General features: G+C 40.0%; 1 protein-coding gene across 4 annotated transcripts in view; it reads left to right on the forward strand.

Moving 5' to 3' along the window:
• The window catches only part of NPAS3 (neuronal PAS domain protein 3), a 947,754-nt gene that overhangs the window by 881,241 nt on the left and 44,974 nt on the right, over positions 1 to 21,539 (forward strand). For all 4 annotated transcript variants that reach the window (XM_066277694.1, XM_066277693.1, XM_066277691.1 and 1 more), the window contains one exon: positions 4,452 to 4,570. In XM_066277694.1, coding sequence (XP_066133791.1) covers positions 4,452 to 4,570 — 119 coding nt within the window. The remainder of the gene's footprint in view (positions 1 to 4,451; positions 4,571 to 21,539) is intronic.

The raw sequence follows: 21,539 nt of genomic DNA on the forward strand, positions 1-21,539 counted from the left end.
ACCCCTCTTTCCCTCTCCTTCCCCTCCTTCCCCACCACCTCCTGCCGCTAAGTAAGATAAAGAAGCAGCACATCCAAATCCAGTCAAGGAATCATAAACAGATGAAGAATAACACAGTGTTTCACATTATGGTGGCATTTGCCAACATAAAAATTATTATAACTTTTGCTGTAAATTGTTCTGTACATTTTACAAAATATGCACAAACTGACATTTCAAGAGAGCTGAGATAATTTAGATTTATTTTAAAAAGTTGAGGCCCTTGACATTCAGCAAAAGAGAGTATATTTCTTTATCCAGCTTTGGGTTGCATGGATCTTATTTTTGTTTTTGTTTTTCAGCTCCTTGTTTATAATTCATAGGTCAAAACTGGCCACATCTGAGCTTTGACCACTTAATCCAGTTTTACCCAGAAATTTCTTCTGTGTCTCAGACAGCAAATAAAACTTCTCTGAATTCCAAATTTCTTTTCAGAGCATGCGGCCATCGTGGCCTGCCTCAAAAAGTGACAGAAAAGCCTTTGATATCTAGAAAGCACTCTGAAGAGCTTCTTTGACATAGACTGCTTCTCACTGACTTTCTACAACACCAGTCCTAAGGACACTTTTTCATTATTCCAACCTCTCTTCACATTTCCCCAACACACAGATGCATATATGTACACACAGGTACACACACACACACACACACACACACACACACACCTGCCCTATTCAGGGCCACAGCCCTATCACACACAATCAAGGCCATGCTGCCTTGACACTCCCACCACAACCTGCATGGAAATCGTGCTTCTCCCCTGAGACACCCAGAAAGCTTCTCCTCTAGAGCTGCTGCTTTCCCCTGTCACATGCCATTAGCACGTCTTTGTACGTGAGAGACGCCATTGGCAGAGCAGGGATAAGCAGAGTGCACTGCTACTCCTTGAAGAAACATGGCCATGGCGTGTGTGTGTGTGCCTGAGTTTGTCACGTGTTCCTTTGACAGGGACAGTGTGGCACATTACTTCCACCCCTTCCTCAGAACTAGAAAGTAATATGGAATTTAAAAAGAAATCTTCATCAGAAACCAAATGTTTTTTCTAAGTTGCCCCTCTCCTTCTCCCTCACACTCTTGAAATAAAGTTGGAGGACCAGGGCAGACTGTAAATCCCAGCTTCGATGAGGCAAAACCCAACTTTAGCATTCCTCTCACACCAGTTGTCCTGGGTGTAATTAACACTGTCCTGGGTGTAATTAACACTGCCCTGAGTGCTTAGACAAGAACTGCTGTGACACGGGGCGGGGAGTGTATTCACCGCCTCAGTCAGGGCTGCAGGCAGGGTTCCTCCTCCACAGCTCATGCAAAGCCTGCCTCGCACATTCTTTCATTCAGAGGCCTCTGATGGGCACGCAGAGTGTTCACTGTGCGGTTCCAAACACTGGGCACAATAATCACTTCTAACCATGCCTGAATTACCCACTCTTCCACAGGGTGACAGTTCCTTCCTCACTGGGGGAGGGTATCCAGGACCCTAGCCCTAAAACGTATTTCACTTTCCTGAGAAGCTTCATTTGTCCTCAGCTAGTGCAAACACGATCTTGCTGAACAGAGCTGAATTTTTAAGGCTGAGCTTGTGGTGTGGATTCTGATGGCAGCACGTTAGTTCAAGTCTCTGAGGACCAGTGCCAATAAATGTGAAAGGGGCAGCAGTAGATTGGCGTACTTTCCCATTTCCACCAGGATGAAAAACTGCTGTAAATTAAGTCTAACCTTAAATGTATAATCTGTCCTTGGGAGGAAAAAAAAAAAGAAAGAAAGGATAGAGCATCTTCAAGCTCTCGGCGTCCCTTACGAGAAAAAATTGGTTCTAAGGATCTCTGATCTTGTGTTTTAGTAAAATAGAACTGCACGGCTGACTGACAGTTCTGATCTAAAGCATTTACGTTTAAGTTTTGATCTCTCTGCTTTTGATTAAAACTAATGAGCTCATTTAATTCAAAATGGGAATCTCTGATAAGAGAAATAAGGTTGATGTGATTGGATTAGAGGGGCAAATTAAACTCTTAGAGCAGAAGTTTGTGCTTATATAGTGTATTAAAAAGCTGTTGGCGTATTATGGCATGTTAGATGATGAGAAAAATTTCATAGTAATTCATATTTAATCAGAAGAAATGAAAGTACTAAATATAACATGGCTCTGCTTTTCCCTCAAGTGATAAAAAGCTGTACATTTAAAATGACATCAGATCCATTCTCTCTAAAAAAAAGAAGAAGAAGGAGAAGGAGAAGGAGAAGGAGAAGGAGAAGAAGAAAAGAAAGAAAATCTTAAGAGAGATACAGAACAAAAGGATACTTGTCAGTGGTTCCCTCACCCCAGAATAGAAATGCCATAAATATAGAAAAATGCAGTCACGTGAAAGACCACAAAGAGCAAGGTTTCTCTTAGTATGGTAGCTCTCATTCTCCCTTATTTGAGCATCAAGTCTAATATAAAATAATAGAGGTTTCTTTTCCTTAGACATATATGAAATACATATCATAATTTAAAGTTCAGAAGTTTGTTTTACCTATTCTTTGTTGTTTTCATATTTTCACATGCTATGTATTTAATTCTTAAATTTTTATCCCCACTGCACGGAATGTCAGTGTTATTCTGATATTCTCTTTTGAACCTTTTGAGAATATCAGAATAAGGTCTGCTCAAAAGAAATCCTGTTTGTTGTTACAACTATTTTTGTTTGTTTGTTTGTTTTAGATTAGGAAAAACTTTAAAAGTACTATTTTAGAAGAAGAAAAGTATAGTACTTCTTAGGCTTAAAAAGCCTAAAATTAATTTTTTTGCAGAAAAACGCATAGATTTGTATAATACCTTAGAAGTTTTATATTAAAGACAAGAGATTTATTTTGCCATTTAGCTTTTTGAATAAGGCATTGTTAGATCAGCAAGACTATAAACTACCATATTAAGTTTCATAAGTAAAAATGTATTCTACTTGATCTAAAACTATATGGGCAGTCCCCCGGTTTATGAACGAGACAGGTTCTGTCGGTTTGTTCTTAAGTTGAACTTGTATATAAGTTGGAAAAGGTACATTTACCTATCAAATGCAACTTAAATATTTGTCATAACATAGTATTTATTTTTACCTTTCTGTGCATATAAATACTTAAACATTTTCAAATCAACCTTAAACAATCTTGGATGATGCAGAAGATGACGGACTTGTTGGAGAGAACGGGACTGGTGTTAGACTCAAGGTCTGAGTCTGCTGGAGTCAGTTTCTTGAAGTAGGCCTCAGGGAGGTTTGCACAGAGCTTTCCTTTTCCTCATCATAAATGGCCTGTAGCATCTCAGGCCTTAGGTAACTGTACGGTAACCTTTGGTGAACCTCTCTATCAGGATCTTGCTCCTCTAACTTTGCCATTCCAGCTTAAATGAGAAGAAAAGCATCAGTTAACTCTGATAGACAACTTTTCCATTTCTGGAGTTTCTAGGTCCCTGTTTTCTTCTCTAAATGCTTTCATCTGCTGCTCTAGTTCCATAAGGTCTTCATTAGTTAGTTCTTTGCCACAGGAGTCAAGTAACTGTATGATATCATTTTCACTGATGTCCAACTGCAGTTGCTTACCAATAGCCCTTATGGAGCTCTGTTTGTTAAGTAAAAATTGTACAAAAGTTAGGTGTTTATAACTCAGGCACTTACTGTAGAAAGAGAAAGAGTATCTCGCTTAAGAGAGGAGGCTATTATTTTCACATAATGGAAGAAGAGAAGTGAAAATACAGAGACTTTTCTTGTTTGGATGAGGACAGGGGACAGGCTGCCATCGGTGAAAGGAATGGGAAGCTGGTATTGTGAGGAGCTGTTTGTTTCTCTGTGTACATACAATTCTTGGCCCTGTATCTTGAGTCAGTTGAGAAGATTTTATGCCTCTTGTTCCCCACAATGAAAAAACAACAACTCAAGAGGGCAAGGACAAGGACCTTGATGGTTTTGTGGTTCTCTGAACACCCCAGCCGGCAAATGATACAAGACAAGATTGCCAGGGAGAACAAGGAACAAGCCATTCTTCCCCTTCCTCAGAAGCTTCTCTGCCTGAGTCTTAGCTGATCCCATAAATCTATGGGCTCTTTCTTTTTCATGACAATTCTCTCCAAGTGCACGGGCCAAGCCTCAAGATGTGCTGTCATTATTTACTTACTATGAGACCCCATTTAGGGAGCTGCTGGAAGGTAAAAGGCCTAAAATGCTCTTGCTAGAAACTGGAATGGAGCTACTTAGGATATATTAATTTTTCTTTTTTCTTTTCTGCAAAGTAAACATTTTTTAAATGAGATAAATTGATTACTTGGCTCTTAGCACCCATTCATCATTTATTTTTAGTGAAATCAAGGATTGCACCTGAGACGTAGCTATGAGGGGCTGTGCAGAGATATGAATCATGTGTGTATGTGTTTTTGTCTTCTTCAGTGGAGTCAACCAGCCCCAGTCTGCTAACCACTGACAACACCCTTGAGCGTTCCTTTTTTATCCGGATGAAATCTACTCTGACCAAACGCGGTGTGCACATCAAATCATCAGGATATAAGGTAAGCTGGGCTCCAGAGGGGGAATAGTTCTGTCTTAAGTCAATCCTGGATCATTTGCATTGAGTTTCTCTGTTGCTTTGGGTCCACGTAATTAATACATGTGATTTTGAGCTTCCCACAGAGTTCTTCACTATCTTTCCATCTTAAAGTAGAGGCTTCATTACACCTTAGTCTCAATTCAGACATTGCTGGTTCACCAAGTTCTTCAATATAGTGTCATTTCTTAAAACACTTGTTAATAATGCACCAAGGGCTTTAGCAAATGCTAGAAATTCACTTTGTTGGAGGTAAGCCAAATTTATATCAGTCCTTAAAATGAGTGTTCTAGAATTGCTACTTGTCCCACTTAACCCTTCAAAGTCTCCTTGTCTCTTTAGAGAAAGACTCCATTTTAGTAGTACCTTGGCCACTGAAATTCTTATGTGTAAATAAGAGAATCAGGTAGACACCAGAAATCTTAATTTTTATATTACAATTATCGAGTAGTCATACCTTAGCATATATAGAGTACTCAATATACAGAGTATGTGTGCCCCACAATGAAGACCAAATCTGGAGTTATAATCCACATTATTATATCACTTTAAGGTTAAGGATATAAAAACCTTCTGATCTTGGGAAATGTCAACACTTTTAGTTACTGTAGCAACATAAATAAGACCTATGAAATTGATGAAATGCCTTCGGCAATGTGAACCACATCAGTTTCACATGCTAACCACTCTCTCACACACGATTTATTGCATGTGGGAGGGCGAGCAGACTAGAGTGTACTGTAGATGTGGCCAGCACAGCCTTTCGCATAATTAGAGTTTAGTGTTTCTGATAGCTAAGCTCATTGGGTGACCCTGTCAGAGATGGTAACAGTCATGATCATCAGGCTTTAAAAACTTTGTTGAAGTCAAGAGACCAACAGCTGCATAGTCAGGCATTTTAGGTGGCACGAATTCTTCAGACAACAAAGAAAGGAAGTGGGAAGTCGGGCCTTTCCCTGCACCACCGGAAGCTGAGCTGTCCTCCCAGCTGAAAGGCACTGGGGCCGCCTTAGCCTCTAGCAGGGTTCAGGGAAGAGGGGAGGAGCAGGGCAGCTCCGTGCTGCAGCTTTACCCTGCACAGGCCTGCTACAGAGAAATGTTGGAGGAACAAAGAACAGACTCTATCCTGAGGACCCTGTTGAATTTTCCTATCTTGGTGAACACAGTTGTTTCTGTGTTGCATTAGTAAGTTTGGGTTTCTATAGGTGAACTATGGATTTAATGATTATTGTCATTTCAATGTAAGAAAGATGAAATCTTTGCATTCCCGCTTTTAGGGCTGTAAGGCTTCCTTTCCAGAATCACTGTTCCGTCTGTCAGCATCTCTTCTTCCCCTCTACTGGTTCTTACAGGTTTATAGGGGACCTGTGCCAAGAGCGAAGAGGGTGGGACAGGTGAGGTAGAGTTTGAAAAAGCAATATTTACCATAATTTAAAATCATTGGATAATTTCATGTTCTGAAAAAAAATTATAACTTTCCCATGCAAACTAGAGATAGTAATACTCTATAAAATTTTGGATCTGCAAAAAAGTGGGATGTGTGGGTTAATAAATAATATAGAGAAGTAATTGAGTTTCCATCTAGGCAAAAGCCAAGGAGCTTGGGTCCTGTCGATCTTGCCATGGGGGCCCTCAGTAACAGCTGTTTTTGCAATGTGACCTGAAATCGGGCAAGCTAATTTTTAAATATTGTTAGAACCTTTATTCATTCATTCAGCAAATATTTATTGAGCTCCTACTATGGAGCCTGTTCTAGATCCTGGTAACCCAGCACTAAACAATAAAAAGTCCCTGCTTTCATGGCATTACATCCTAATGGGGGAGAAAGACAATGACAGTAACTAAGTAAAGAAGGGGACTTCAGAGAGTGGTAACAGCCAAAATCACAACAGCTCACATTTACACATTCTACAGTGTGCAGGGCAGGGGACAGTACATGTGTCAGCCCTCACCACAGCCCTAGAATAAAGTATGTCATTGTTTTCATTTTATAGATGAAGAGGTTAAGGCTACAGAGGTTAAATGCATATCCAGTGTCACAGGCAGGAGAGACAGAGCCGGTGTTTGAACTCTGGCATTCTGGCTCTGCGTTCCATGCACTTAACCACCTGGCTACACTAGGACACAGACAGACAAGACCATGTGAGGGGGTGGTGGTGGGGACCACGTTAGGTAGGAGGGTCACAGAAGGTCTCCCTGAGATGAGGACATGTCACCTATGAGTGGTGAATGAGAAGGGACCACTGTGGACACATGGAAGAAGAGTGTTTCTGGAGCTCCTGGGTTAGGATTTAAAGACACCTTGCTAGAAGAAGGGGCCTTTGAGAAACAAAATGTTAAAAAGCACAACCTTGAATGTCCAGGTTTGGAAAAGATGTAGAGGCTGTTCCCATTACCATCAAACCACACATATCGAAGTGACCACACTCCTCTGATATAATCCTGTCAGTGCATCTTTCTCTAGATACCATAAAAGTCTCCTTGCAGTGCCTTATGCCCTCCCCAGACTGCTAACACAACAGGTGATTCATCCACTGTCCCTCCAATTAGATGAATCATCCAGTGGCAGCTCTTTCCCTCCTCATCCCTCCACAGTGAACTTCCCACGTTAATTAACCTTGTCTGAGTTAGAGGGAGAGCTCTGAGAGCCATGACCTGACACAGCTGAATAACGTCCCTGTTTATCTGTTCATTCCCAGTAAATAAATCCAACAACTTATAAAACACTCAAATAAAACTACTAATCACCCCCCACCACCCAATAAACACACGCAAAAAAAACAATGATGATAATTTCTCCATATTCTCAATATGCCCCCTACTTTACTACACTGTATGCTGCTGCTTTTCCCTTAAAGATCCAAGATGGTAAGTCTTGTTTATTGCAGGGCATCATATTTCTCTCTGTTTTTCCTGTAACCTTGGCACATGCACTTTTCAGAGTTTCTCCATCATTTTATCTGCTACTCTTTCTTTACTGCCATTGTCACCAACAGGAGTAACTGTAACAGAAGTACCACATACTGACTCTGTGGCAGACACTGTACCAAACACTTTACACTTGTTTTAACTAATGCACACAACATTGTTTAAAGACTTTCTCTGGGCCAGGCATTGTTCAAACTTGATATTCTATTTTGATATCCATTTTGCAGGTGATGAAACTGAGGCCTCAATAAGTTCAGTACTGTCCCTGTGCTCCAATAGCTCTTCAGTAGTTACTGAGGAGTCAGGATTGATCCAGGCAGGTATGCGTCAGGGTTTGCCCTCCTCACCCCTCTGCTTCACTGCCCTCAAGTAAATCTGAAGGTTTCACATTCACAGCATTTCTCTGAGCCATCAGGGGAGGATTCTTTTCAGAAAATGAAAAACAAGAGTCATTTTAACATCGCTTATTCATCATGACTTCTAGTAGGCATCTGGCTGGAGATTACCATTTTCTTTCTAGTAAAACATCTTTCAAGAATTTTTGCTGGATATTAACATCGTTAATTTTTAGAGAGACCAAAAATTCTGCCAACCCATTCAGGCTTTCCAAGACTCCGCATTTATTACCTACAGTCAAGCCAGACCCACAGAATAATTGAAGGAGAACAAATTGTCCAGGTTAGGACATGGAGGCAGAGGTTATCGTGATGAAAAGTGCAAATAGAGGAGAGAACCAATGATATCAAATTTTTAAAATCCTATTATCACCTTTTTAGTCCCTGTTCACCTCTGTACAATTGTCCATTACAATGTGGTTTCCAGTGTCATTTCAAGTACAACTGACATTGTTTCTGATCTGAAAGAATTTATTTCCCATTACCAAGGCATGACAGTAGTTCCACCCTGGCATATGCCATTTCTGGAAGGGCTAATCAGCTAGCTATTTTACCAACTGGAGGCATAATACTAGCCATTCTGTGATGGGTCTGTAAATTCTAAGTATATCTGTAACTGCAGCCCAAGTATGTTGCTAACTTACAAATACCTCATTTTTCATTATATAGAATTTAGAAAGAAGGTAGGAGAAAGCAGTAGCATCCCATCTTTGACTAATACTAGAGCTTTTCAGCATTTAATAGTCTTTGGCAGCTAAAAATAATGAAACTGATGATCTCTTTAAAAACACATCATTAGTGCAAAAATTAACAACTCTTTCTGTATATAATGTCTTAACTAATGCCCTTGCAAGTTGTCATTAATGTCTCTGTAACTATATTCTCAATCTGATAGATTTTAAACTATAATCTCTCTATTATGAAACTTTGGCCTATTAAAAATAGTTTTAAAAGAAAAATAAACAGACTTAAGAACTAAAAAGTAGACACAAGTACAGTTCAGGCCCAGCGCTCTGATGTTCTGGGCTGCCCTAACAACAGCTGCAAAGCTCTACCATTTCTGTTTTCCTAAAGTAATCTCTTGATCCAGTGGTCAGATGTAGCAGTTACTTAACTCTTTACCGACTTCATGGGCTTCCAGATACATTGCTCTGTTTGACCCTCATTACCTCGAAATTACTTCAGAGTGGTTAAGCACACAGGTGATATCACACAGCTGAGGATTTGGACTTAGTCCTGCCATTCCTGGCTCTATGACTTTAAGTGAGCATCTATTTTCCCTCCTGTAAAATGGCATTACCAACAGGACCTCCTTCATATAAGGCTATTGTGAAATAAAGTGAGATAGTGCACATCGAGTTCTACCATAGTGCCTGGCCACAATGAGCATGCAATATATGTCCATGTGTGAGGTTTTACGTTCATGGGACTTGCACTGTCAGGTTGATAAAGGTTAATCTAGACAATCTACAACCTTAAGTTCTACACCTCTGCATGTGTGCCTGTAATGATGGGAAGTAGTAATTCATCAATAATATTTCATATTGCCTCCTGGAAGTTCTATGAGCTCTAGAATAATAAATGTTTTCTTCCAAATATAGAAAATGCATTTATTTCTGGGAAATTTCTCCCTGCTTAAGTGTCCTGAATATTGATTTGATTATAAGAGACAAAATATGACTGAAATACGTCATCTGTCCCTTTAACAAAAGGAACACATACCAAATGATTTTCTTTGGAATTGATTTAGCGTCATGGCTAGAATAATACTGCCCTTTAAAGCAAGAAATGAAGTAGGGGCAGGGCCAATTTGATGTTGTTGCTCTCTGGAATAAATGGAGCTTCTGGGATCCTGTAGCCCACAAGGCTCCATAGTTTGGTAAAAGCATCTACATACATATAAGTTGAACCCTCTGGGGAAGGCACTACCACTGCAGCATGAGTCCAACTGCATCTCAGAGATACTACATAATACTCCGGAGGGAAGTCCATTGACTCATTCCAAGTAAGGTGAAAGCCAGGATTCTGGAGTTCATATCATCTTATGTAGAGACTTCCTGGGGGACAAGGGAGTGATTATATCTTTCCCATCTCTCTATGAGTGCCCTCCACCATCAGACTAAAAGAATGGCCCCATTTCAAAGTGCTTTGAGTTATAAGAAGAGTCTTATTTAAAATCATCTGTATAATCAATTTTCAACCCTCTGTAGTAATAGTCAAGGGTGAGGCATTGGAAGGCTGTGTGTGTGTGTGTGTGTGTGTGTGTGTGTGATCTGAATTACAAGTGAACAAGGGATCGCTCTATGCTGCCATGTTGGAAACATAGCTTTCAGCTCCTTGTTGACAATGGTCTACAGAGACAATCTGTATGTTTTCATTAGGCTAGTAGCAGTGTTCACATTTCCCTTTCAGCAGGAATTTTGTAGCTGCTTTTATTCTCCCTTTAGTATGTATTATTCTCAGAAAAACCCATGGGGGACATAGGCATTTCACTCAAATTTCTGCTCAAACATCACTTCCCTCAACACCCCATCAAAATAGCTCAAGAGCACCCTCTGCATCCCCATTATCTACTATAACCTGCTGCCTTATTGTTCTTCATAGCAGTTGACATCTTAACACCTTTTTTATAATTTATCTGTATACAGTTTGTCTCCCCTACCACAGTATAAACTGAAGCTCCTAGAATAGTTTGAGACATATAGTAGAAATCCAATAAACTTTTGTTTAAGAAAATAAGTGAATTTACAAATGTTGGACATCATTTGTGCGAAGGCCAAAACATATTCCCTCTTGGCTCAGTATTCTATTCCCTTGAAGGTGTTTTGGAGATGAGAATATGCAGCCACTAAACTATGACATATATGTAGTTTAAGTTTCCAGGCCCTATTGCTAGTAAGATAAGTTGAGGTTTCCTTCCTTTTCTTTTTAAAAAGGCTGCACTGATGGTTGACTTATTTTTCATACTGTCATATTCAGGGTTTTTTTAATCAACATGTATTTAAGTTGTCCCCCACTTGCACTCAGTTTTAGTGGCTAGAACTCCGGAAGGACTATGGAAAGCCACCTGATGATTACTTGGTAGTTCTGAATGTATTTACTAATCCTCAACAGCCCCTTGTCAAATGTCCTTAAAACTCATGACTCCATGGAGAAGCCATAAAGACAAAGTGGCTTAATAGGGACACAGCTGATGAGGAGAGTCAGAAAATTTCATGCTGCTGCCAGCATACTGCTGCCTGCTTGCTATGCAACGTTGGACAAGCATCCTGATGATTCCAGGATGATGTAAGTCTTTACTTAACATCGTCAATAGATCCAGCACCTTTATGTAAAAGATGTGGCACAAAACCAATTTTATCATCAGCTAATTGATATAAACAAGTTCCTACGTCATCTCATCATCATCAACATTATAATAAAACCACATTGCACAAAACAGTGTTGTATACGAGGACCTGCTGTTTACCATAGGACTTGATTTTAGTGTTCTTCAGTCACTGGTATTGAGATGACACCCTCCACTCTCTACATTAAGATGAAAGCCCCTTTGGGACACTGGCTGGAATGAAATAGAGGACCTGTCTCTTCAGGAGAAGCCCCTAACTCTTGGAAAGACAGTGGTTAAAGCCTGCCAGGAAGTTACAGAGAAAGTTACCTGGAGTTTCAAGGGCTGCCTATGGCCTCACACCAGCGCTAGCTTAAGAACTGGAGATATTATAAGAAATATTTAACCAAATTGTTACCACAAGGGAAAAGAGATATGAGGGTTTTGTAGTTCTTAGGAAGGGCTCAGTGAATTTTTTTACCTTGTCCTACATAGAGACGACGGATAGATTAGAATCTGTGAAATCAACCTAGATTCTAAATTAAGGGCAAAAGAAAATTTTTAGTAAATGTTACCTATTCCATGATCAGTGACAAATTTCTTTACTCAATATATACTCTTTTTAGTGGGGGACAGGTAGGGACAGACAGGCAGAAAGGTAGAGTGGTGAGAAGCATCAACTCATATTTGTGGCACCTTAGTTGTTCATTGATTGCTTTCTCTTATGTGCCTTGACCGGGGGGTGGGGGGCTTCAGCTGAGCCAGTGACCCCTTGCTCAAACTTGCAACCATGGGCTCAACCCAGCAGCCTTTGGGCTCAAGCCAGTGATGATAGGGTCATGTCTATGATCCCATGCTCAAGACAGCGACCCTGCACTCAAGCTGGTGAGCCCACACTCATGCCAGATGAGCCTGTCTGTGCTCAAGCTGGCAACCTTGGGGTTTCAAATGTGGGTCCTCAGTGTGCTGGCTGATGCTCTATCCACTGCATCACCACCTGGTCAGGCTCAATATGTACTCTTTAGCACAATATGTATTCATCCCTCTTCTTATGCCACAAACATACAATATCATTTTCTTATTAAACTTATCAATCTTCCCCTTCCATTTGTTTTGCAGTTGGCTTATTGGTGAACACCTTTTTAAGGGTTGTCTGAAGTGGTTGTAAACTTCCATTCAAAGGGAACTGCAATTTATAATCTGCCTAGAACATCTTTTCAGGAAATTGAGTCCTAGGTAAATGTTCTGTAAGGTTGACAATATTATAATTGTCAAACTACTTAAAGAGAGGTATGGAATGTAAAACGTTCTTACTCTTGAGTTGTTATTCTATTATAAGTTACTATCTTCAGTGGCTGCTCCTGATGACAGAGGCCCTCTATTTCATTCCACCCAGCGTGCCCCAGGGGGTTTTCACTCTAATGTAGAGTGGAGCCAAAGAAGGTGTCTTCTCAATTATCAATGACTGATGAATGCTGAAATCAGGTCCTATTGTATATTTCTTCTCTATGGAATGTGTGTTTTTCCCTCTCTTCACTGGAAAGGTCTACAGAGTGATACAATTTGCCTATGGACCCATAGTAGCCAGATTCCAATCACCTTGGCACAGTAGAGTTGTATGGATGTCATAGAAATGACAGTGCCTAGTACCTCCATGTTCTCTAGCACTCAGACAGCCCTGTCGGTCAGTCACAGAGAATTAGAACCCAGCAACCCAAGAGTCAACATGGAATGACAGCAAGCCAGTTGGTAGATGAAAAGAGAGTGAAGCCCCAAGCCAACAGATCGTATTGTCAGTGTCCCATAGAGGACTGACAGAATGCTAAACCGAGAGAGGCCCGTGTTCAATCTTTCTCCTCATATAGTGGTTTTGCCCTTGGAGAAAGCATGAGTGGAGGCGTCCCACATGAGCACGTGACATATTTTGGCCCCCAAAGAATCCTTTCCCTCCTGCATAGATAAATCCTACCTCCTCCTCCTGCCATCCAGTCCTAAAAACTTTGAAGGGATGGTGCTCTGCTGGTGCTGCTGTTGATATCCTTCCTGCTTCGAATAATTTTTACACTGCTGTGAAATTGCAGAGTAACTCTTTTCAAAGTACCAAACAGCGAGGCTCAAAGGAGAAGGGCGTCCAGCGCTGTGCGGGTTATAATGATGTCAGCTATTTCTCTTTTTTTACAACACCATTAGTAATCTGTCATTCTAATAATAATAATTCCCTTTTGACATCATGGAAGTAAGGAGAAATCATCACTGACATCAAAAATGAGGTGATATTTCAGCAGTATTATTTCACTGAAGATAAAACGGAAAGCTTTATTACTCCCCATGCCTTTAAAGGAAGCTGAACAAGGCGTATGCTGACCCTAGAGCTTATCTACTTCAGTTCCTTCCAGGCTGATATGAAACAACCAATTTTAATTGTTCCAACTAGAGTTTCAGATTGTGCTTTCTTCCCATAGTATTACATCTACATAATGGAAACTTTTTTCAAAACCAAGCTTTATCAGAACATAATAAACTGGGAAATCAAAAGAAAAAAAAGTCCAGTGTCACCCAGAATGGTCTACAGTTTTTATTCTTGAGCATCACCTTTTGTTCAGAGTATTTAGGAATTGATTTCACTCAATCATGTAGTCAATACTGATTGTGTACCTGCTGTGTACAGGGAAGACAAAGATGGATAAAACAAAGTCCTTGTCTGGATAAAACAGAGTCTAGACTTAGGCGGCACACCAAGTGATGACAATGAGACAATGTGATATGTGCTATAAAGGAGGTGTGTTCTAAGAGTTGTGGAATAATTCTGTCTGGTGGAAGAGAAAAGGTTCTCAAAGAGAGCACCATTTTAGCCAGACATTAGGAAAGGAAATTCTATGCAGAGGGAACAGTATTAGCAAAGAGGTGAAGGCATCAAGTGCTTTGAGCAGAAATAAATCTGTTCCTTAGTGCTGGTCCCTGAAAGAGTTCTGTAATCTTAATACAACATCATAGTGGTTAACTCTTTCTTTCAAGGACCAGCCCATGGACTGCTGGTTGAAAACACAGCAGGGGTTGTCAAGGGAGAAGACATCTAATCTGACTAAGCAAATGAGGATAGAGCTGGAGGCTTCATTTAGTACAGTACCACCCAATGGGCTTATCGGTTTTCAGGGTAACAGGGTGAAGACTAGATTGTTATATTCTAACATAACTTCTTGCATTCATTGTAAGAAAAAGATTACTATCTTTTAACAAGGAGACCAAGAAGGTTGTTCTCAGCCTATAGGGGAAGGGAAGTAAGTGGATTTAAGTAAGTCATTGGATAATAAATTTTCTCAATTTATTTATCCTTCCACCATTCTGGCCTATATAAAAATGTAGGGATTTATTTTTCCCCCTGATTCTTAGATGCTGGTATAATAGACACTCTGAAAGGAGGAATATGACTTGCCTAGAGCCAGTAACTCAAGAAAAAGAATGAAATCATTATACATTGAAATCTCAGATCCTGAAATGATTCAGAAATAGGAAGCATCACATAGACCTCAGTTACCGAGGTCCTAGCAGTGATCTATACACTGTTAGGTATGTGAATTCTTGGGAATGTCTGAGTATTTGGAACAATGTAAGCAAACCTTACATTTCAAGCAGCCTAAGGTTTCCCTTAGATTGCATTTAGGAAAATTCCTGGCTTTAAGGATGATGGCGTTTTTCTCCTTTAAGAAAAATGACTTGTTCTTAAACTTATTTTACTTCTAATTCTAATTGGCTATTCAGCCCTTCTATTAATTGTTGCACCCAACCCCTTTATTCCAATACAACCTGCACATGTCAGATCAGTTACAATTCATACACAATTAAAAAACTGTTGTCAAATGAACAGTAACAAGTGACATAAAATCTGAAATATAACCATGCAAATATTCAATAATTTAAGCAATTAAAAAAATAAATTATAGTATATAACTACTGAATTTTCAATATGAGCACATTTTCACCCTTTCACTCTCCTTCTCCCCAGAAAATATAAATTTATATTTCTGGATTGGCTGATTAATTATTTTTAAAAGCATACTTTTAACAAGTGAAAGAAAATCTCTCTTTTTCTCTATTTTTGCATAGTCTATGTTATGTTTCTGTCATAGAGGATATGAAATGCTGATGCTTTGTAGTACAGATCATGAGCTAAGTTGCTTTTTATCTGCTTGATTTTATTTATTTTTCTTTCTCAAGCATCTTTTTCTTCTTCAAATAATCCACGTTCTCGATTGCTCTCAAATGTATCTACTCCTATCATCACACAGCTAGTGCCACCCCGTGGAGCACACTCCCTAACCATGCAAGAGCCATTTAAGAGGAGATCATTTTGTTTAAGTCCACTCTCAGGCTAGAAGGGGAAATCGCCTCCCTCGTTGACTCTCGACTTTTTTATTGCCGGATACAGAAGCTAAAAAAGAGAACTTGACCAAAATGGGCTTGCGTAGATGTTTGGTTTCTTTGCATGCACTAAAGCAACACAGAGCTCATGCACAATAAACAAACATGCATTATGGCTTGTTTTCAGTGACTTTATAGACATATGCATTCATAAATTTTGATACGGTTGTAAGAAGCCGACTTTGATGGGACCAAACTCACAGACGAGCTTTCGATCGCTGGAGCAACCATAGTCTAACTTTATGTTGACAATTTATCAGCTCTTCTCCGTCAAGGAAAATTGTTTTTTAGTGCTTGCCTATTAGCAATCACATGCATAATATGAAATTGAGTTTTGGGGAGGACGGCCTGCCATCTGTCTTTCTAGTATTTTTTTTTCCAGCATTTTACGCTCAAGTTCAACTCTCTGCATATCAGAATGCTGTAAAACAGGATTCACCCATAATATGGGCACTTAGCAAGAGAAATGGGCCAGATACCAATGTAATCTTATAACTTGCAGACTTTTAAAATAGAAAATCATCGATACCCCAATCTGTGCATTATCTTTTGAGTGCACTTCAAATTCTGCCTGCCTCTCAAAGCCAACTTTGGTACGGCTGGTTCTTCTTAGAGAACAGTTCATTAGTGTGCTTTGAGAAGTGTTAAAACACTTTTATAAAAATAAAAATTCAAAGAGAAAGTGGAACGCATTGTGAGATTAAGAAAATGGAGTTCCGAAGGACTGGTGTGAAGAATGAAAAAGATATATTTAGTTTCCCTTCCAAGTTCTAATATGCTAAGATTTTTATCAATAATATTGTTTTTCTGCAACAATACCTGCCTCGGGGAGACTCTGCCCTGTAGCTGTCAGAATTATACTTCTCAAAATATGCTTAAGACGAATTCTGTTAAATGGATAAAACATAGTGTTTCGCAAAGTAGAAGGATCACTCAAAAGAGCATTCCCAAGCCCTTCATGTGTAACTGAATTTGTGCGGTGGGCATTTATTATGCTATAAATTCCATCACTGATTTCGGCCAGTTCAGATTGATTCTGCAGTAACTGTAAGTAACCAACCTTCCAGAGTCAAGAGGGGGCAGGAAGGAGGAGGAGCAAAAGTAGCCAATCCCCTGTGGCTGTGGAAATACAAATGGAAGGGTTCATTGAGTCACAGCTTTTATCAGATTATGCAGCCAATACCCTACAAAGCAGGAAAATATATGTCCAGAAAAATCTACAGGCTCCTCAATCCGACTCCAGCAACCATGGTGGGCAGACTAAAAAAGAACGCTTCTTGGGAAAGGAGGGGATTTTTCCCCTGAAACTTGTCTTTCCAAACTTGTTCCCCGCATCTTTTTTTACTTCTTCTACCTAAAGTATAGGCAGATGTCTATGCTCCAGAAACAACGAAACATGGAGCTCTCTTGTCCTAGGAAAAAGTTAGGAGGTTTGGGAGGTTTGACCTACCTCAGGTCCAGGTCCAGGGGCTGGACAGACCCTCAGCCCAGAAGAGGCTTCCAGGGCTTTGTTGGGTTGGGACTGTCATGAGTTTAGACTTTTGTGAAGATGAGATGAAAGCAGGAGAAACAAAATCAGAGGTGCCACATGACCCCCTAAGTTGGTGCCTGGAGAAAAAAGGGGTTAACGACAGACACTCAGGCAGTAGTAATTAGTGTGCAGCAAAGCAGTGCCATCTCACATTAAGGCTTGTTTTCCTAATATTCTTTAAAACTGAGCACTAAGGAAATGGGCAGAGTATGGGGGAATAGACCATGAGTTAGGTCCCTGAATATCGACAGAGCTACAGCAGAGCAGAGAAGCTTTGGGCAGCAGGAGAGAGGAGAGGACTATGGAACATGATGACATCAAAGGCGCCTTCCACATTCAACAGAGGCCAGGAAAGTCCTCGTTTTATTCTTGCCCAGCTCCCTCCCCTCCCTTACCTAATGTCCATGGAATGCTTAGGAGCAGGGGAGGGTACAGTGTTTGGAGGGACAGTGGGCTGGAGTCAGGCCCTGAATGTTGTCTCCATGGTGATAGCCTAGGCATAGAGAGGCATGGCCTCAGTGGAATGTGGGCAGGGAATATTTCGTGCCAGGGGTCTGTGTCCCTATTTCCAACCCACTGAGCTTTCAGAAATACAAATGCATGGTCAGATAACTCATCAAAGCATCCTCACTATCCATTTGTCCCCATGAACAAATACCACAAATGTTTTGAGATTCTTTCCCTTTCCCTCTTAAGAATCATAGAATTGTAGAGCTGAAAGGTCTGTAGATGTAGTGTTTGAATCCTGTGAGATAAGGCGGCCAGAATGGGCCATCTGGGCCTCTTTCGATATATATATTTCCTTTGGGCTACTAACAACTGCCATGAGATGTCTTCTGTAAGAAATCCAGATACAGCAAGGCAAATCTTTAGATGTGGGCACCCAGAGTTAGCCAAAAGGAGAAGCCCAGAGCCAGTCATGGGGGGGGGGGGGTGTACTGGACAACACAAGCAGGGGACAGGCCCCAAGTGAACATTTCCAGCTCCAAGGAACACCTGATAAAATTCTATTCCTGTACATATCACTTGTTACTATTAACATCATTGACACTCATTATCAGTTACCCCTCCCAGCATCTTCTTGGACTGACTCTCAAGGCACAGACTGAAAGAGAAGGCAAAAGATATCACAATGTAAAGAGGTGCAGTGTTCTGCTTAGCTCCTTTTTAAGAAATTAGTAGGGGGTAATAATGAGTTTTGGAAAACTGTGAATTATTTTAGCCCTGTTCATAGAGAAAGACCTGCTTCTAAACTCTGCTAACCGAAATGCTGTAGCCACCACACTTGAGCAACTTCTAATTTGGTTCAATCCATTGTTTCCGGTGGCCATACTGGAATTTGGATGCCATTTTAAAAATCAGAATCATTAAGAGGACTGAAATGCTAGTGAACTCCCAGAACTCTTTTGTATGGGGCAGAGAGGAAATACAAAAACGGGGCTGTCAATAGAGAGAAACATGTTATTTGTCTTTCCAGAATAACTAGACAATTCAGTAGGCAGTTTATGACTGGTTAAGACTACCAAAAGGTCAGTTTGGTGAGCTGCAAAAAATTAACCATTAATTGAAGAATAAAATACGTACACACAAGTTGATTCACACATATTATTAAAATCTAAACTCTCTACAGCTATTGGCTATGTGATAATTATTCCAGCCCAATAGAGCTACTAAACAAAAATTAGTAAAAAATAACCTGTAAATTATTAAAAGCAGAAAGTAATCTTTGATACAAATATTTATAAGTAGATTTTGTATACGTAATGACTAATATAAAAAATAATCATGTCAAAGACATTTATGGTGACTTGGAAGAGTGTACAGAGCCCAGGCTTAAAACCAGCAAATGAAGGTTTTGGTCCTGGTTTTGCCATCTGGTACGTATTTGACCTTAGGGAACTCATTGAGCCTCCCCGAGTCTGCTGAAAGGGAATAATAGTGCCTCTTCCTGCTGAAAGGGAATAATAGTGCCTCTTCCGAAATATCATGCAGTTGTTATGAGGTTGGTGTAAGATGAGTGAAAATGTTCTTTAAACTCTGAGTCACTCTTAATATCTAATATTATCTTTATTAGATTATAACTGCAAAAGCTAGGATTTTAGCATTTCAGAAGATACTGCCTTAGCTTATGTTTATCACTAGGAAATTTTTTTCCCATTTTATTTCTGTGCCATATATATATATATATATATATATATATATATATATGTTTCTGTGAGGAAAAAAATTTTAATAGAAGCCTTCAGATTATCCACTTTATTTCTGAAGGGGACAAAGAGCAGAAAGTATGTTCATAAAAGAGGAGGCGGGAAGTATCTGAAGTTCCCACCACAGCTCCATCCCCATAACGGGGTTGAGGTTTCCTCAGAGAAAGAGATCAGAGAGTGGCCCTCATGGTTGGTGTGATCAGGCTTCATAAAGACCTGTGGGCATGACAAATGTCTTAAGACTACTTGTCATTGTTGATCACTTTGGTTATGTTAAGATTAGTTATCTAGCCGGACCAGGAGGTGGCGCAGTGGATAAAGCGGCTGCCTGGGATGCGGAAGACCCAGGTTTGAGACCTCGAGGTCATCAGCTTGAGCGGGGGCTCATCAGGTTTGAGCAAAACTCACCAGCTTGGACCCAAGGTCGCTGGCTCGAGCAAGGGGTTACTCAGTCTGCTGAAGGCCCGCGGTCAAGGCACATATGAGAAAGCAATCAATGAACAACTAAAGTGTCTCAACGAAAAACTAATGATTGATGCTTCTCATCTCTCTCCATTCCTGTCTATCTGTCCCTGTCTATCCCTCTCTCTGTCTCTGTAAAAAAAAAAAAAAAAAAAAAAAAGATTAGTTATCTAGTGTTGTTATTAGCCTATTGTAAAGTTGGTACAGTATTGTTTATTGTGAATTTGGTATTGTATTGTTAATTGTCAATTTAATATTGTATTGTTTATTGATTTAAGCCTTATATATATATCCCTCTTTGCATTGAAATAATCGGTTACCAGAGTCAGTAATTAGTAATATAGAGATTTATGTTCCTTTAAGTGAAATGGTAGGTCTGTTCTTTTTAGGGCCATGATGAGCAAACTCACTGGACATTTTCTGTAGTTCTGATAGGGTGACACCTTGAAGTATATACAATTGTATTCAAGGAGTAACTAACCCCCAGGAAGAATCTTACTGATATGTACTTTCTAAAGGCAGTTTCATATTATAGATTTTTGAAGCATAAGGGAGAACTGAACAGTTTTTAGACAGCTCAGACGGGTCCAAATAGGAGCTGAGACTGGCAGCGATGCAGGGTATTTGGTGAAAAAGAGCACTGAACTTGGAGGAATGTTGGAACTACATTTTAGCTATGTACTCATAACCGCACTTCACCTCTCTCAGCTCCAGCACCTTCTGTAATATGTGTATACTAACACCTGCTCCACCTACCTTAGAGGAAATTGTAAGGATCAAAAGAAATAAAGTAAATTAAGGATTCTGTGAGCTGTCATGCCATTGATGGATGGAGGGGTCCAAGCAGTCAGTCATCAGTTGAGTGTCTTCCATGGTCTGTGTCCTGTGAAGTCTACACAGAAATGAAAGATACATTCTGTGCCTGTAAGGAGAAGGAGGCAGAGGCAAGGAGAGAACACCTATGATGGGACATACCTAGTACTGATTGGGTGGCAGAGACAATAGTAGGAATTTGAAGGGAAGAGGACAGCTTTGGGCTACAGTGGCCAAAGAAAAACAAAAGGAATTTGACATAGATCTTGAAGAATGGATATTATTTTACTGATGGAGGGGGAAAGGGAAGGAATTCCTGGCCCAAGAGGTGGTATCAGCAAAGTCATGGAAAAGGTAAACACAAGGTTGATGCAAGAGATGGTATGCAAAGCTTTAGGAGTTCAGGGAGGGAAGCTGCATAAGATAATGTCGTGAAGGTTGGGACTAAATGGTCACAAGACTTCTATAAAAGCTAAGTAGTCTAGTTGGTCTGCATTTTATTCCATAATCAATCAAGCATCTTGAACTGATAAGAGTAACAATAATACTACTTCAAATATCAACATGTACTATATGTTTTCAAGGTATTTTTAAGTGCACTGCCTCATTTGATTCCTTCAACAATTCTGTAGGATAGAGATGGCAAGCATGATTATGCCCACTTGGCTGAGGGGAAACGGAGGCTCAGAAAGATCATGTGGTTGCTCCAAAGTTACATAAATAGGTGAGGGAGATCATATCACTACTGATCTGTTTTCCTAAGTTAAAGATAGTTTAGGAAGATGAATTTGGCAACAAAATGCAGGATTGACCAGAGAGGAAAAGAATAAGAGAAAACAGTTAGGAAGCTG

Source organism: Saccopteryx bilineata, chromosome 4, assembly GCF_036850765.1.
Source record: "Saccopteryx bilineata isolate mSacBil1 chromosome 4, mSacBil1_pri_phased_curated, whole genome shotgun sequence".
Classification (NCBI taxonomy): domain Eukaryota; kingdom Metazoa; phylum Chordata; class Mammalia; order Chiroptera; family Emballonuridae; genus Saccopteryx; species Saccopteryx bilineata.